At 40.3% G+C, this 14,309-nt stretch overlaps 1 protein-coding gene across 4 annotated transcripts; it reads left to right on the forward strand.

The window, feature by feature from the left end:
- Window positions 1-5,038: 5,038 nt before the first annotated feature.
- On the forward strand, window positions 5,039-9,940 carry LOC311009502 (uncharacterized protein). 4 transcript variants are annotated; one of them, XM_084003726.1, is made up of 6 exons: window positions 5,039-5,176; window positions 5,890-6,059; window positions 6,297-7,178; window positions 7,227-7,607; window positions 7,696-7,756; window positions 9,137-9,940. In XM_084003726.1, exons 1-6 carry the CDS (start codon window positions 5,085-5,087, stop codon window positions 9,201-9,203), a joined length of 1,653 nt encoding a protein of 550 aa, XP_083859852.1. In that variant the 5' UTR covers window positions 5,039-5,084; the 3' UTR covers window positions 9,204-9,940. The 4 variants fall into 4 exon arrangements, with proteins under 4 accessions (XP_083859852.1, XP_083859853.1, XP_083859854.1 ...); XM_084003727.1 differs by having other exon boundaries at window positions 6,297-7,127; XM_084003728.1 differs by having other exon boundaries at window positions 6,297-7,025.
- Window positions 9,941-14,309: the final 4,369 nt, after the last annotated feature.

Here is a 14,309-nt window from a genome sequence, read left to right on the forward strand (position 1 = left end):
CAGATTTAAATGCATCTGAGTGATCTAGTCTAGGGGGCGTCGCTCTTCTACAGGTAAGATAGCTGGAGGTCCTTCCAGTTGTAAATTACTTACTTACATTATAATGGTTTAAAGGACAGTGTAGCAGTAAAATGTCCATGGTATATTTATATTTGATATAATTACATTATTATTATTTAATTTTTTCTTTTTTTTATGTGTTCCTTTCATGAAAATGCACATTACAATATAAAGTTGACACACAAGTCCACAACACATTTGTCAAATTTATGCTTTTCATGATTGGAAATGAGCAGAAATATAATTCTTATCATCACTCATACATTGATGTTAAAGCAGGATTTCACTGTTTCACTGTAGTTGCACTATTAACTCATTATTATTGTCATTATGGATTACTCTGCATATTCTTTTCTCCATAAATGGATTGATTGGTTAGTAAGCATTGTGAAACCTGAACACATAATTACTAAATGCATGTACAATTATTAATATTATTTAAAATGGAAAAGCAGCAAATCTTCACAGTTGTGAAGCTTGAAATATAAAGTGTGTTTGCCATTTCATTTTCTGGGGTAAAAACGGTTTAGTATAGGCATATAGGTGGTTACATTTATGCATGCAAAGCATATTATATAAGCTCTTTGCGTGTTTTGGATGCAAAAATCGAAATCATAAATGTTATGAAATAAAAAGTACAATATTAATCCCTGATTATTTCTAATATCTTCCTCTGTGATTTTTTTCTGGACTGGAAGTCATCTCAGTAGTATAAAGGTCCGTTTTGTCCTGGATTTGTTTTGTTCTTTTTAACTTCTACGAGACTGATTCTAGTTTTCTGCACGTCAAATATAACCTGACTAAAAATATAAATTCTCTTTAGCAGCCTCTAGAGGCCACAATGCTCATTACACACCAACAAATGGTAGAGTCTGAAGTGGTGGACATAAGTATTTAAAATTTTTAAGGCTACGTCTGCACTCACGGGAAACTCTCTGGTCTCCGGACTCACCCACGACCCTCCTTGGACCTGGTCTTGGTGTGGACTTGCCTCGTGGACAATGGCAGGACCTGGCATTGCTCTGCGGCTGCATGAGTTCAGAGAGTCTCAGGACTGCAGACAGTTCAACGGACCGACAACATTAAAACTAAAGTGAGTGATCGGCATCAGCAGTGAACCTAGAGGACGTTTCTCCCAAAATTATGTTAAATCCTTCACTCAGAATTCAAATGTTTTTTCCCCCTTTCTATTCCAGTTCGTCTCGTCTGGGGAGAGATGTGCATGGATTTTATCCAGGACAGCTGGGTAGAGTCCATATTACCCACTCAAAGGATCGTGGGTAAGGCTGCGTTTTAAATCTCTACGGCAACCTCCGGTTCTGACAAATGAAGCCAATGCTGAAGTGCCTTAAACCTGTCATTCTCTCTGCTGGCCACCAGAGGGTAACTCCTCTGGTTGTATAGAAGTCTATAATGAGCCTACTTCTCTCTTGATTTATTAACTCCGTAAACATTGTAAACATGAGTTTATGGTCTCAATCTAGTTACAAGTCTCCTAACTTTTACTTTAAATTATTTGAAATCTTCTTCAACCACAGTTGGCTTAAAAAGTAAAGGTTGGTTAAAGGCCAGTAGTTGTTTAATCTCATGTTAGACATATTAAAGAAGTGTAGAAAAACAAATGTAATTCTACTCCATCTGTCAACAGTCTTCACAGTGGAAGGTCTCAGGCCCTAAACGGGTCTCTTCAGTCTCCGAACGCTCCGTGTGAAAACTACCAGCACAGTTTTGACCTCCGCACCCTGAGAGCGCTGACTGTCCTCCGTCACAGACCTGCTGCTCTGGAACAGCGCCCCCCGCAGACGGCTTACCAGGAACACTTTGGTCTTCAGTTTCCAGTCTTTCCGCAGTAGTTGGTCCATTTCAGAATAATATTTTATTGGATTACCCAGACCAAGCTCTTGGGTTCCATCAGCATTTGGTGTTGGTAGAAGTAGATACGTTGTGGTTTCTTTGTTTGTTTCTTTCTTTCTTTTGACAAATGTACTTATTGTAAGTCGCTTTGGACAAAAGCGTCTGCTAAATGACCTAAATGTAAATGTAAGTATTAGCATTAGCAGTAATATTACAATTAGTAGTACATGGTGGCATTTAATATGTACTTGCTACAATATTAAAGTACACATTAAAACATGTATTATTATTATCCAATAATTAATGGTCTGTTCTGCAAAATAAGTACTTTTACTTTTGGTATAGTTCTCAGGGTTTGGTTTAAAAAAAAAACGTCAGCAGGGTCATGGATTTCTGGAGATATGAGGTTGACATACATATCAGGACATGCCACCAAAAAAACAATAAATCCGTTTGCCATAAAATTTGTGTTTTAATGTGGCATACATCTAGTAAATTTACAGGAATTGAGCTTGAATTTAGCTTAAACAGTCAAGAGGAGCAGTTACAGTGCAACAACGTGTGAGGATGCTACAGAGAAAGTGCTCAAATCAGTGTTGTGACTTGAGTCTTTTAAAGGCACAGGAGATGATGCGTCATTGACAGTAAACCTTCGTGTAGACCAAGACATCATGTGCACAACGTCCCTGACAACAATTAGGCATACCTAAGACATGAGGTTATTCATACCTAAGGTTATACAAAATTCTTATAACAAAAGTCATCGTCACGTAGTCCTCGTCTGTGTAGTCATCACAAAATTCTTATAACAGACACCATACTGCAATTAAGCAATAACATGTTGTGGTTTGGTTAACCTGATAACAGCAATTACAAATAATGATTACAGTAATTACAGATAATGATAATACCATATTGCATTATTATGATTATTATTACATTAACAGCGTGTCTGGGTTACTGTAGACATAAAATATATTGGTGATTTTCATTATTACTGCATCCAACTGTGAATTTACTGTAACTATTAGCCAGTAATTTACTGGTGTAATCTACTGGTGTACTTACCAGTCCCAGATACGCCTCATTCACATTTGAATGTATTCGTGTCTTTGACTTTATATGCAACTGCGGTGTGTGAAAAATTCACTTTGCTTACGGTGTGAACCTGCACCTTTCATGGAAGGAAAGAAAATGAAGACGGGAAAGGTCAGTTTGTCAATCAAGCAGACAGTTTTCAAATAAGACACCCATGTGGGAGGATTCAGCGTCTGTGTATGATGTGACGGTGCTCGTGCAGAGAAGCATTACTGAAGTCTTCAGTTGTGACATGGAAAGCGCCTGTGAAGGTGTGATACCTAACCGAGCCTGTTCGTCTCTAACAGTCACCTAACAAAGAGTAAAGCAAAGTATTCAGGCTACAAGTGACATGAGTCTGCAGAGCGTTTTAACAATCCGACAACCTGACAAAGTTCCCAGGGCCACATATCAATAACTTGATTAAAAAAAACATAAACAAAACATAATCTCCCAATCTCTCTCTCCAACAGACAAAGAAAGAAGTCAGGATTTGGATGATGGAGGTTCAATAGTCATCCAAAACAGACTGATACTTAATACCTGATACTTCCTGCATGGCAGCAGTAGATTTGAGCGATACTGTTGTAGCTGGTAAAGGCGGAGCTAACTTTTATTACATTATACACTGCTGGTTTGCTTAATCTATAATAACGTCGCAAATACAGGCAGTGTTAATTTAAATATATGCATGTTACATGCAGTGTCCTTTCAAAATGAACTTCTGCCTTCACAGGAAGTTTGGTGTAGGAAGAGAGAATGCCACAGGAGTATTTAACTTGCATATAAACATGTTTGCTAAGATTAGATTGAGATTTATTGCCATTTGCACAGGTTGACCGAGTCATGTGTTTCACCACTTGAAGTATGTCCTATCCACCCTCCTGGAGAATGTACGGCTCCAGAAGGGAACGTTATGTCATGTGAACAGTTTTGTGTTTTTTAACTTGAGACCATTTTCATTGTGACCCTTTTGGGTAAGACTTCCTGGAAACATTGATGATGTGTGTTCAATGAGAGAGTGACACAGCAAAACAATGACCAAACTGGACAAACTGGTTTGCTTTATCCTTTGTGTTATCTGGCTCAGGGTTCGTCAAACAGAGGCTCCACAAAGATCCGGTCGGTCAGCACAAAACTACCAACGCCATCCTCGGTTTTTATTTTATTTTACTGATACATACCGATACTTAGTATGTCCAGTGGCGTACGCCAAAAATGCTTGCATCGGGTTGCATTTTTCAATAATCAAGCCAGCATTATTCTCTGGCTATTCTGACCCACAATCCCCTGCACAGTGGTAGATATGCCATATCAACTGAGCCTCTGAGCGATCACAGGCAGATGACAGCCTGATGACAGCTCACTGACTGTAGCTGCCAGATATGTGAGCGAGAGGGTCAAAGGTCACGGCGCACTGTTGTGTCGAAGTTGTAATATCCCGACGGCGTGCATACTGCAAGTAACAGGTACTTCGAAGGCCAGCCGCAGTACATAAGAATATTAAAATGAAAAGGTATTAATTTTGCCCTACCCCCATCTCACGGCACCTGTCAAAGTCACCTGACTCCCCACATCCACCTGCTCACCTCTTCCTCATTTCCCCATCATCTTTAGTTTCGATGTGATGAAATCTCAGAGCTACCCCTGTTTCTCAGATCTGGTTTCTGCTGCTGGAAACAGTGACAGGAAATGTAATCAAAAACCAGAATCACGAGCTAAAGACACTAAAAAAAGGTTCTTTAGTATTCTTAGATTTCTGCACTGGTTGAATATTAAAATCAGGAGTATTGATCCCATGCACCTATATACAACACATACGTAGATTTGCACACATGAAACTCGTGCTATTGTGTTTTACGTTATTGTTGCTGTAATTTGATATCGAAAGACTACAAAAGCCGTAATTTTCAGGTTCAGGTTTTGGTTGAACAGTCTCTGACATCAGGTTTTATGTGAACCGTAATCCGTGTTTCACAGTGTTACGGCAGCCTTTGTGCGTAGATTAGCCAGGAATTTCACAATTTCCCTGTTCCTGCAAAGATTGAAATGCATGAGAACTTGTAAAGCAGGTTGGTCCTCAGGTCTTTGTCATGATATATAAACTCAAGACACTATTCCCGGAGACACAGAGCAGCAAACTTCTATCTAGAGTCAAAGTTCATACTGTGGGTGGAAGAACGCGGTAAGAAACATCTTTACTTTATTGTATTTGTGTTATTTTATTGCCGTGTTGTCATTGCTGTTTTTGTGCAATTGTATTGACAAGTGACAGTTATATATATATAATTTTTACACACCACTACTGGGAAAAAGAGATAATAAAATAACTGAAATAAATGAATAAAAACAAATTGAGTCAACTAATCTGTTTACCTAGAGTGAGTTATTTGTCTCTTTTGACTATATCTATGTATAGATTGTACTTTGACTGTATTCATATAGGATATTATTAAAAGGCAGATGGTGTCTCTTATGTAACATTACTCTTGCTGATGAACCTTTTTTTGTAGAGTAGGAGTAAAATGATATATTTTACCATTGGATCAACTAACAAAAATGCCTAATTTATTCACGTTTGTTCTTTCTGAGTGTACATTTATGTATATGTACTTTTGTCTCTCCTCATTTTTTTCTCAAGTCATTGTTAGAACTGTAATGGCAGCAGTAAGCACTCATTACTATATAACAGCAAATACCAAAATGTAGATACTTGGTCTAAAAAAATCTGAATCATTATATTCTGAATCATAACCAACAGTTCTTTGGCTTTTTGTCTACATCAGCTCCAGACTTTTCATTAGCAGAGGCAATGCTGTAAACTGACTCGCTTTACTGCAAACTGAACACTGAAAACCAGTTTAATGTTTTAATTTTCACCCATTGTCCCCACAAAAGGTGTTTTAAAATGAAGTTGGGGCTGCTGGTGGTGTTGGTCGTGGCAGTTGTGGTGCCCAGTCTGTCCGCGGACCGGAAAGTTTCCAGATGTGAGCTGAGAGAAGAGCTCGGGGCGGCGATCACCCTGTCCAAACGTTTTCAAAGGTTCAAGGAACGAATTCTGGCAACAGGTGAGGAAAATACATTGTGGGTTAGGTTTAGGGGCAGGGGAGTCTGCTCATGACTTTCAGAGGCAAACGCATGGATCGCTGAGAAAACACAGAGCAGGACGACTGAGAAGACTTAAAGAGTTTGTTCCTGCAAACAGGAAGCAAAAAATAAATAAATATCAGTAATAAAAGGTTGATTCACTCATAGATTTATTCTCTTCCTTTTCCTTGTACGTTCCTGCCATGTGCTTGTTGCAGTTATCTGTGAGGTGGAGAAGAGTTCCGGCTTGAACACCGGCGTGATCAAGGTGTACGGCAAACGCAGAACTACAACCACCACCGAGCCAACGACCATCATTGAGCCATCCAGCACCGAGTCAACCATCACCACCGAGTCAACCACCACCACCGAGCCATCCAGCACCGCCGAGCCATCCAGCACCGAGTCAACCACCACCACCGAGCCATCCAGCACCGCCGAGCCATCCAGCACCGAGTCAACCACCACCACCGAGCCATCCAGCACCGCCGAGCCATCCAGCACCACCGAGTCAACCACCACCACCGAGCCATCCAGCACCGCCGAGCCATCCAGCACCGCCGAGTCAACCACCACCACCGAGCCATCCAGCACCACCGCACTTGTCAACAAAAGACGAAAGCGTGCGGCAAAAAAGATGATGGAGGGCGAAGAGAGCAATGAGGAACAGGTGAGGCAGGATTACGACGAGATGGATGAGGAGGACGAAGAGAGCAATGGCGAAGGGATGGAGGACAACGAGGGTGATGAGGAACAGGTGACCGAGGATGAAGACGTGACTAAAGAGGACGAGAGCGATGAGGACATGGTGACGGAGGATGAAGACGTGACAAAAGTCGACGAGGGTGATGAGGTCACAGTGACGGAGGATGAAGACGTGACTAAAGAGGACGAGGGTGATGAGGTCACAGTGACGGAGGATGAAGACGTGACTAAAGAGGACGAGGGTGATGAAGACACGGTGACGGCCAAAGAAGACGTGACTAACGAGGAAGAGGGTGATGAAGACATGGTGACGGAGGATGAAGACGTGACTAAGGAAGAAGAGGGTGATGAAGACACGGTGACGGAGGATGAAGACGTGACTAAGGAAGAAGAGGGTGATGATGACACGGTGACAGCCGATGAAGACGTGACTAACGAGGAAGAGGATGATGAAGACACGGTGACGGCCGAAGAAGACGTGACTAACGAGGAAGAGGATGATGAGGAACAGGTGACGGAGGATGAAGACACGAATAACGAGGAGGACGAGGAAGAAGGCGATGAGGACAAGGGGATGCAGGATGAAGATGTGATAGACGATGAGGAAGAAGAGATTGATGGGTTGAACGGAGAAAAGGACGAGGACGATGAGCAAAGTGGGAAACGCAAGAAGCGTTCCTTCCGTAGCTGGTGGCTAATAAAGATGAGGAGGTGGAGGAAGAGACAGCCTTACAGCTCTTACGGACTCTTCCAGCTGTCTGACAAATTCTCCTGCGATTCTGGTAATCGCTTTTCCATAAACAAGTGCAGCATAGCATGCGAAGGTGAGACTTTGAACCAAAGACGTACAGAAATGATTCTTATTTAAACAAGATATTTTGCATATTAATAACTGTTCCTTTTCCCCTGAAGCCCTCACCGATGACACCATAATGGATGACATTAAATGCTTTGTGGAGTCTGGTAAATGGAGGTAAGCTACAGTAGTTAGTTAACGTGATACTTCATCCCCACATGAGTTTTATATCAAAGTATGTTTATGGTGTTTTGGTGGTGACGGTATTCTAAAATAAAAAAGGGATAATCCTCTAAGGATGCTAATAATTAACCATTTAACCTACAATAAGTATGTTTGACCAATTAATGTTATCAGTTAAACTGTTAAAAGAAATATTCTAAATAAAAAAGCAGTTTGTCACATAAAGGAGAATATTGACATATGATGAATGTTAGATTGGTCGGAACAAAAATTCTAAATCCCGATACTCCAAAAACATGATTCTACCTACTTTTACTCCATTGGCAATGTAAACAAACGTGTTAAGAAAATATATATGTTTTCTAATGGATGTGTTTATGGCTCCAAGTAAATAATAAAATTAGGTTTAGATCTACATGTTTTGGGAGGAAAAGCCTGCTCCATAATTTAAATGTAATATGATTCTTTCCACCACAATTCAGCCTTAGTAACCTAGTAACAGCCACGCTGTCGTTTCGAGTGGTGAGCGAGCTGAGAAACCTTCATCTCAGCAATAAAGAATATTTGCTAAAAAAGGTTAGCTTTTATTTACCATTTTATTATTTGAAGAGATTCAACCTCTTTTCATCACAGCCAAATTGGGAATTACATAAAAACAAAAGCTGACATAACCTTTTACATACTTAACTAACATGAGGAAATAGTTTGAAAATATGCTTTGTTGGGGCTGTTGGACCAGTTCTGTAGAAAAGACTCATGGACCATGAGCATGTGCCATGTGACGCCTATTTTTTTTGTCAGCTAAAAATGAAAAATGACTTCTACAGCCGTTCAGCGGGTACTGCAAACACGCTTGTCACTCGGGGTGTAGAGGTTTTCTTTCTTTTAGATTTTCAATCTACACAAATATGACAAACTTTAATTATTTGCTATGCAGCTGGATGTAGCGTAGCGTTGTGTTTGTTCCGTTGAGTTTTGTGGAAAGGAAGGGGAACATCGTAGGACTCTGCATTAGTTTCATCTACGTGAACCTAATAAACTTTTAGCTGAGTGTATTTTTAGATTAGGTTTTTAGTGTACAGCCGCATACGCCAGTCTCATCTGGTTAAATGAAGGTTTACATATAGAGATTTCAGCCAGTATTGTCCCCTTGTTGGATACTGTTCATATACCGTCTCAGTGACGACTGTACATATATAAATACTATAAATACTGCCCAGGGACTACACTAACAAACAGTATACAGTAAGTGCAGGCATTGGATTCAAAGAGTGAAGAGTTATAAAACAATTGTGTGGGATAACATACTGCTTACAGACAAAGGAATAACTGCTGTTTTTAACTAAATGTTTCACGTTTTTCCCTCTGTCACAGGAATCTTTTTTGGAGAGCGTCTCATCAATGTCGTAATACCACAAACTTCTTTGAGGAATGTGAATGAGCAGCCGACGCATTTTCTACATGTGATGTCACACCAAAATGATTTATTTTCTCTGAAAAACTGACAAATATACACTATATTGCCAAAAGTATTCGCTCACCTGCCTTGACTCGCACATGAACTTTAGTGACATCCCATTCTTAGTCCATAGGGTTTAATATGACGTCGGTCCACCCTTTGCAGCTATAACAGCTTCAACTCTTCTGGAAGGCGTTCCACAAGGTTTAGGAGTGTGTTTATGGGACTTCATGACCATTCTTCCAGAAGTGTATTTGTGAGGTCACACACTGATGTTGCCTGGCTCTCAGTCTCCACTCTAATTCATCCCAACGGTGTTCTATGGGGTTGAGGTCAGGACTCTGTGCAGGCCAGTCAAGTTCATCCACTCCAAACTCTCTCCTCCATGTCTTTATGGAGCTTGCTTTGTGCACAGTCATGTTGGAACAGGGAGGGGCCGTCCCCAAACTGTCCCACAAAGTTGGGAGCATGGAATTGTCCAACATCTCTTGGTATGCTGAAGCCTTCAGAGTTCACCTGTGGCCATGGAAGTGATTGGAACACCTAATTTCAATTATTTTGGTGGGTGAGTGAATACTTCTGGCAATATAGTGTATCTCAGTAAATTGAATAGTGTGATATTGTTTTACCTCTTTAATCCACTCCAAAGATATTTTACATTACATTGATTCTGGTATCATCTGCTGTGATCTTACAATAAACATGTTTTCTGTAAGGTTTATGTTTTGTATGTTTTCTATCAAGACACTCACTGATCAAAGTTACATCTTTTATGATCATCAGACTACTGATTCTGACAACATTCAGTTATAATTCATTTCAGAAATTAAACTCGGACCCCTGGCCTCAGACATTTCTCCTGCTGCATTTTTAAACCCTATTTGAGGATTTAAAATTCTAATATTGTCATTATAAAGGATGGCATAAGCAAATGTATTTGCAGCCCCCAGAGAATATAATATAAACAATTAAATATGACAATAATTTAAGGAAGGAACCGAAAACAAAAATACCTTTACATACAATAAATGTTTACAGTTGCGTGTATTTATACTGTGTATAGAGCCATTTGGAACAGTAAGTGGGATTTGGGGTTTTGTCGTCACACATAGTAGTGGAGAGGGTTAACAATTTGGAAAGCTTTAGTCACAATGTTAAAATAATAACAGTAGGCTGATATGTAGCCTACCTGTTGTATTTTAATGCAGTTTCATAAATATAAACCAAAATACATCGATAAGAACATGGAATAACTGTACAAAATATATTGGTTTCCGATCAGACTGACTGCTGACTGAATGGATGAGGCACCAGGATTAATCAAGCCTGGCTGTCAAGGCTAAATTTAGGTAAGACAACTGGAAAATCCTGGCTCAATCCTCTGTCTAGGTTTTGTGAAATAACCCTCAGGAATTCTAGTCGCATAAAATGATTATGTTATCTTAGACTAGGTCTCAACATCAGAAGAAACACAACCAAGTTTGAGTGCAACGAAGCTTTGCTCAGAGTTCACAGCTACAACCAAGCAAGTTGTTCAACCTCATCAAAACACGCCTCTTACTCCACTTTGGCATTCCTTTCAGGGTACCTGCAGCGTTCACTAGTTGACAAGAAGATATTTTTCTTGAGAAACATTGGTAGCAATCTCTTTGAACAATCTCGGTTTATCTCCGGATACCGACGAATGAGGACATCCATTTGTCCGGTGAGGAGAACAACGTTTTTTCCCCAAGATCGGCAAGTCTGGTTAGTTAGACAACTTTAATTGAAACTTTCCAGCACCTTGAAAACTTTTATCCTAAAGTATACCTCTGGTGATTGATATGACGTGACTTAATACCATCGGTATGACCGTCGGTCATTGTCATTTTCTTCTCAAATACTTTTGCAAACATTTCCTCGTTCCTGGTTTTGAAGAGTTGTCTTTTCAACAGCAGCCTGCATGCCTTCTGTTGTTTGGAACTGCTTTTGCAATGATTTGATTAAGCCCTCCAGCTCTCCCCGTACCACCGATGACTACCAGTCCTAGAACAGTCTTGTCCCTCTGGAGGGGATCGAGGAGACCATGGGCTCTTGTGTCAACCGAGGCCATTTCCTCCAGACTGGACAACACAACCTCATACTAAGATCTTTTATCGTTCCCTGTTTAAAGTTATTGTATTCTATTTATTTTATATTACTGTTTTTCACACCTTTTCTTTAACACTGCTATGACAATTTATTTTCCTTTTTGGGATTAATTAATTACTCCAACAGACGAGTGACATTACAGTTGACATTATTTTCTATGGTAGAATGACTAGTGACGTTAGGTAGCTAGCAGCTTTTTATTTCAATAAATGTGGATTAAGGCTAGATATTAGTTTAACATTATCTATTGGTCTACTAGTGGAGGAACGGCTTCCTATGTCTCTTCTGTTTAGTAGGGACATAATTGTTTTCCTTATATATTGGTCAATCCCTACCATCTATATGCAAACCTACGCCTCCAGTCTAACACAGCCTTATGCACAAGTCTGCTTCTTTTTACAATTTTCAACAATCATATGAAAATCTGTAAAGTAGGCAAACCAGAAGAAAAAAAAGAGTTCATGTCCTTTATAGATTCAAACCCAAAATGGGACCACTTAAGCTGCTCCTTTAGATTTGTGTGTGTTTCCTGTGTGGCCTCCAGTTCACCTTAATAGTCATTCGAAGCTGGTTGAAATTCAGGTTGAGTTGGTCCATGTCTGTTTTTGGGCACTAATTCACCTTCATCTGCAACACAAAAAAAGGAGAGCAATTACTTAACTCTTCATGGGCATCACAATTCAAGAACCAGTGTAGCAGGCTCCAAGCATATACAGGTAGGTCCACAACACACACACACACACACACACACACACACACACACACACACACACACACACACACACACACACACACACACACACACACACACACAGAAACATGCTACGTTACAACAGCACCACCTTGTGGTTTGCGGTAGTACCTCAACCTACTCATATGGGGGCGATGCAGTTATTGCTGCAGCCCTTACCTGTTGGGTTGGTAAGAAGGGACCTAGATTCATCCCACCTTGTCTTTATTCCATATCTAGGACAAACAAGTCACAGGACAGTCAAGTTGACATAATTACCAAGATATTAATAGATAACAATGCATAGCATAGTGAAGGCAAGACAAATAATTTAGAGTTTATTAGATACTAAAGAAGCAACACAGACAAGTTTATTGCAAATAATGACTGAGCAGTCAAACAACATGACAGACCTCGTCACCTTGCCTGTTGCATCTTGGATTTTGTGAGAAAAAAAATGTAACAACACCTGAAGCCAAGGACGTTCTCTCCTGAAAACAGAAAGAAAAGATCAGCTCGGCTGTTTGTTTAACCAACAGCGCTTTGCCATTTAACAAACCATGAGTTTAGCAGCACAGAAACAAGCAATTAAAGTTAACGGTGATTCAGAGTTAAAGAAAACTGTACAATACATGTAACATTAGCTGCTTTGAAGACACTTCTCCCTATAATTTTCAGCCTGATCCAACAAGCCTAAATTGCTAGTCATGCTGCTAGCACTTAGCAACACAGCTTGAGTTAATGCGAACGCTGGTAATGACATAGGAGGACAATTTATTTGGCCAGTTAGTTAGGCTGTGAGCCGCTGTACCAAACAAGAATTAGTTTAGTTATCATTCATATGAATAAACATAGAACATACCAGACAGGAAGTGGGCACTGCACGGACTTCTGCTGCCGTTGGGACCACCGGGACCCATATCAGAAATATCCTTCTTGGCAAAAGTGTCTTGTCGAAATATTAAAATTATCATTTTCAATCCACGTTTCCCGCGGTTTACTCGTCACTTCTAGCTTTTTCTGGATATATTCTGATCCCCTGGAATTTCTGCTTATTATTTGTGTATATTGCATGTTTACCATGCTGTCTGATTACTGTCACTGTTAATGAATACACTCACCCTGTTCCGCATTATTTTCAAGTGAAATCTCGCGAGATTAAGACTTTCATCTTCTTCTTCTTCTTATATTTAGCTAAATCAGGGTTTGTGTCAACAATCACAGCGTCAGCGCCACTAATTGAAGAATCTATGGATAACACGAAGTCAGTGTATTGTAATAATAAAATATGAACTCCGGGAGAATTTTTTTTTCCTGCTGCCTTGATCGCCGCAAATAAACCCAAATTCACAACTGTGTGCGATCAGTTGTTAAAGTCCAAAAGAGGTCAACAAACTACAGAAGGTTTAGTCCTACCCATGAAGGTGAATCTGCGTCCCCGTCCTCGGGAGTTAGCCTTGGAAGAAGAACGTCCAACCTCCTCTCCTATTGGGTGGGTCGCCATCTTGACTCTCCAGCTTCGGATCCTTATCACATTAAACCGGACCTGGTGTACAGCAGTGGAATAATATACACGGACATGTTTACTCCTACGTAGTCCTAGTACTTGGGGAAGACTAGCGCCTCAGTACAGGTCAACTGTCTATAATGGTTCATCCGGACCGCGCCCGAAAATGGCGGCGGCGGCGGCGTCGCCTCACAGTAAGGAGGCTAAACTTGACCGTTGCCTGTCGACACAGAAAAAAACGACAAAAGAAAAAAAGAATACACAGCATAAAATGTATGTACGCTGTTTTAGCTTAGCTAACCTTACCTCAAACTTGTTGATTTACTCTTATTTTCTTCTCTCGACTTCATTCTTTTCATCTTCTCTCCGGCGATTTACTATTACCTCTGTAGTTCCCCTCCCTCACCAGCAGCGGCGCTGCGGTGGCGCTGTTTCCGCTGCACTTCTTAAAGGAACAGTACACAAAGTAAAACAGCAAAATCAATCAAAATAATGTAGATTATTACCGCAACTGTTAATGTGAAGGAACTCAAGTAATGTCATTTAATTGAGTCAACAGGCAACGTGTTGCTTTTTCTTCTTAAATCTAACTTTGAATCGTGTCATTCTTCTTCTTCAAACTTCAAAGAAAAGTGGAATTGCAGTTAGATGAGTAGATGTGTAACCCAGTGTTAGTGACACCTGCAACAGGCGTAAACACTGACCCATAACCTAATGCATA

Source organism: Eutrigla gurnardus (genome assembly GCF_963514095.1).
Source record: "Eutrigla gurnardus genome assembly, chromosome: 3".
Classification (NCBI taxonomy): Eukaryota; Metazoa; Chordata; class Actinopteri; order Perciformes; family Triglidae; genus Eutrigla; species Eutrigla gurnardus.

Bases quoted from the DNA above. Each gene is read 5' to 3' on its own strand.
- LOC311009502 (XM_084003725.1), top strand. From the start codon at position 5,085: ATGATATATAAACTCAAGACACTATTCCCGGAGACACAGAGCAGCAAA. The intron at 6,060-6,296 runs GTGAGGAAAATA...TGCTTGTTGCAG, and splicing joins GGAACGAATTCTGGCAACAG to TTATCTGTGAGGTGGAGAAG. The intron at 7,608-7,695 runs GTGAGACTTTGA...TTTCCCCTGAAG, and splicing joins GTGCAGCATAGCATGCGAAG to CCCTCACCGATGACACCATA.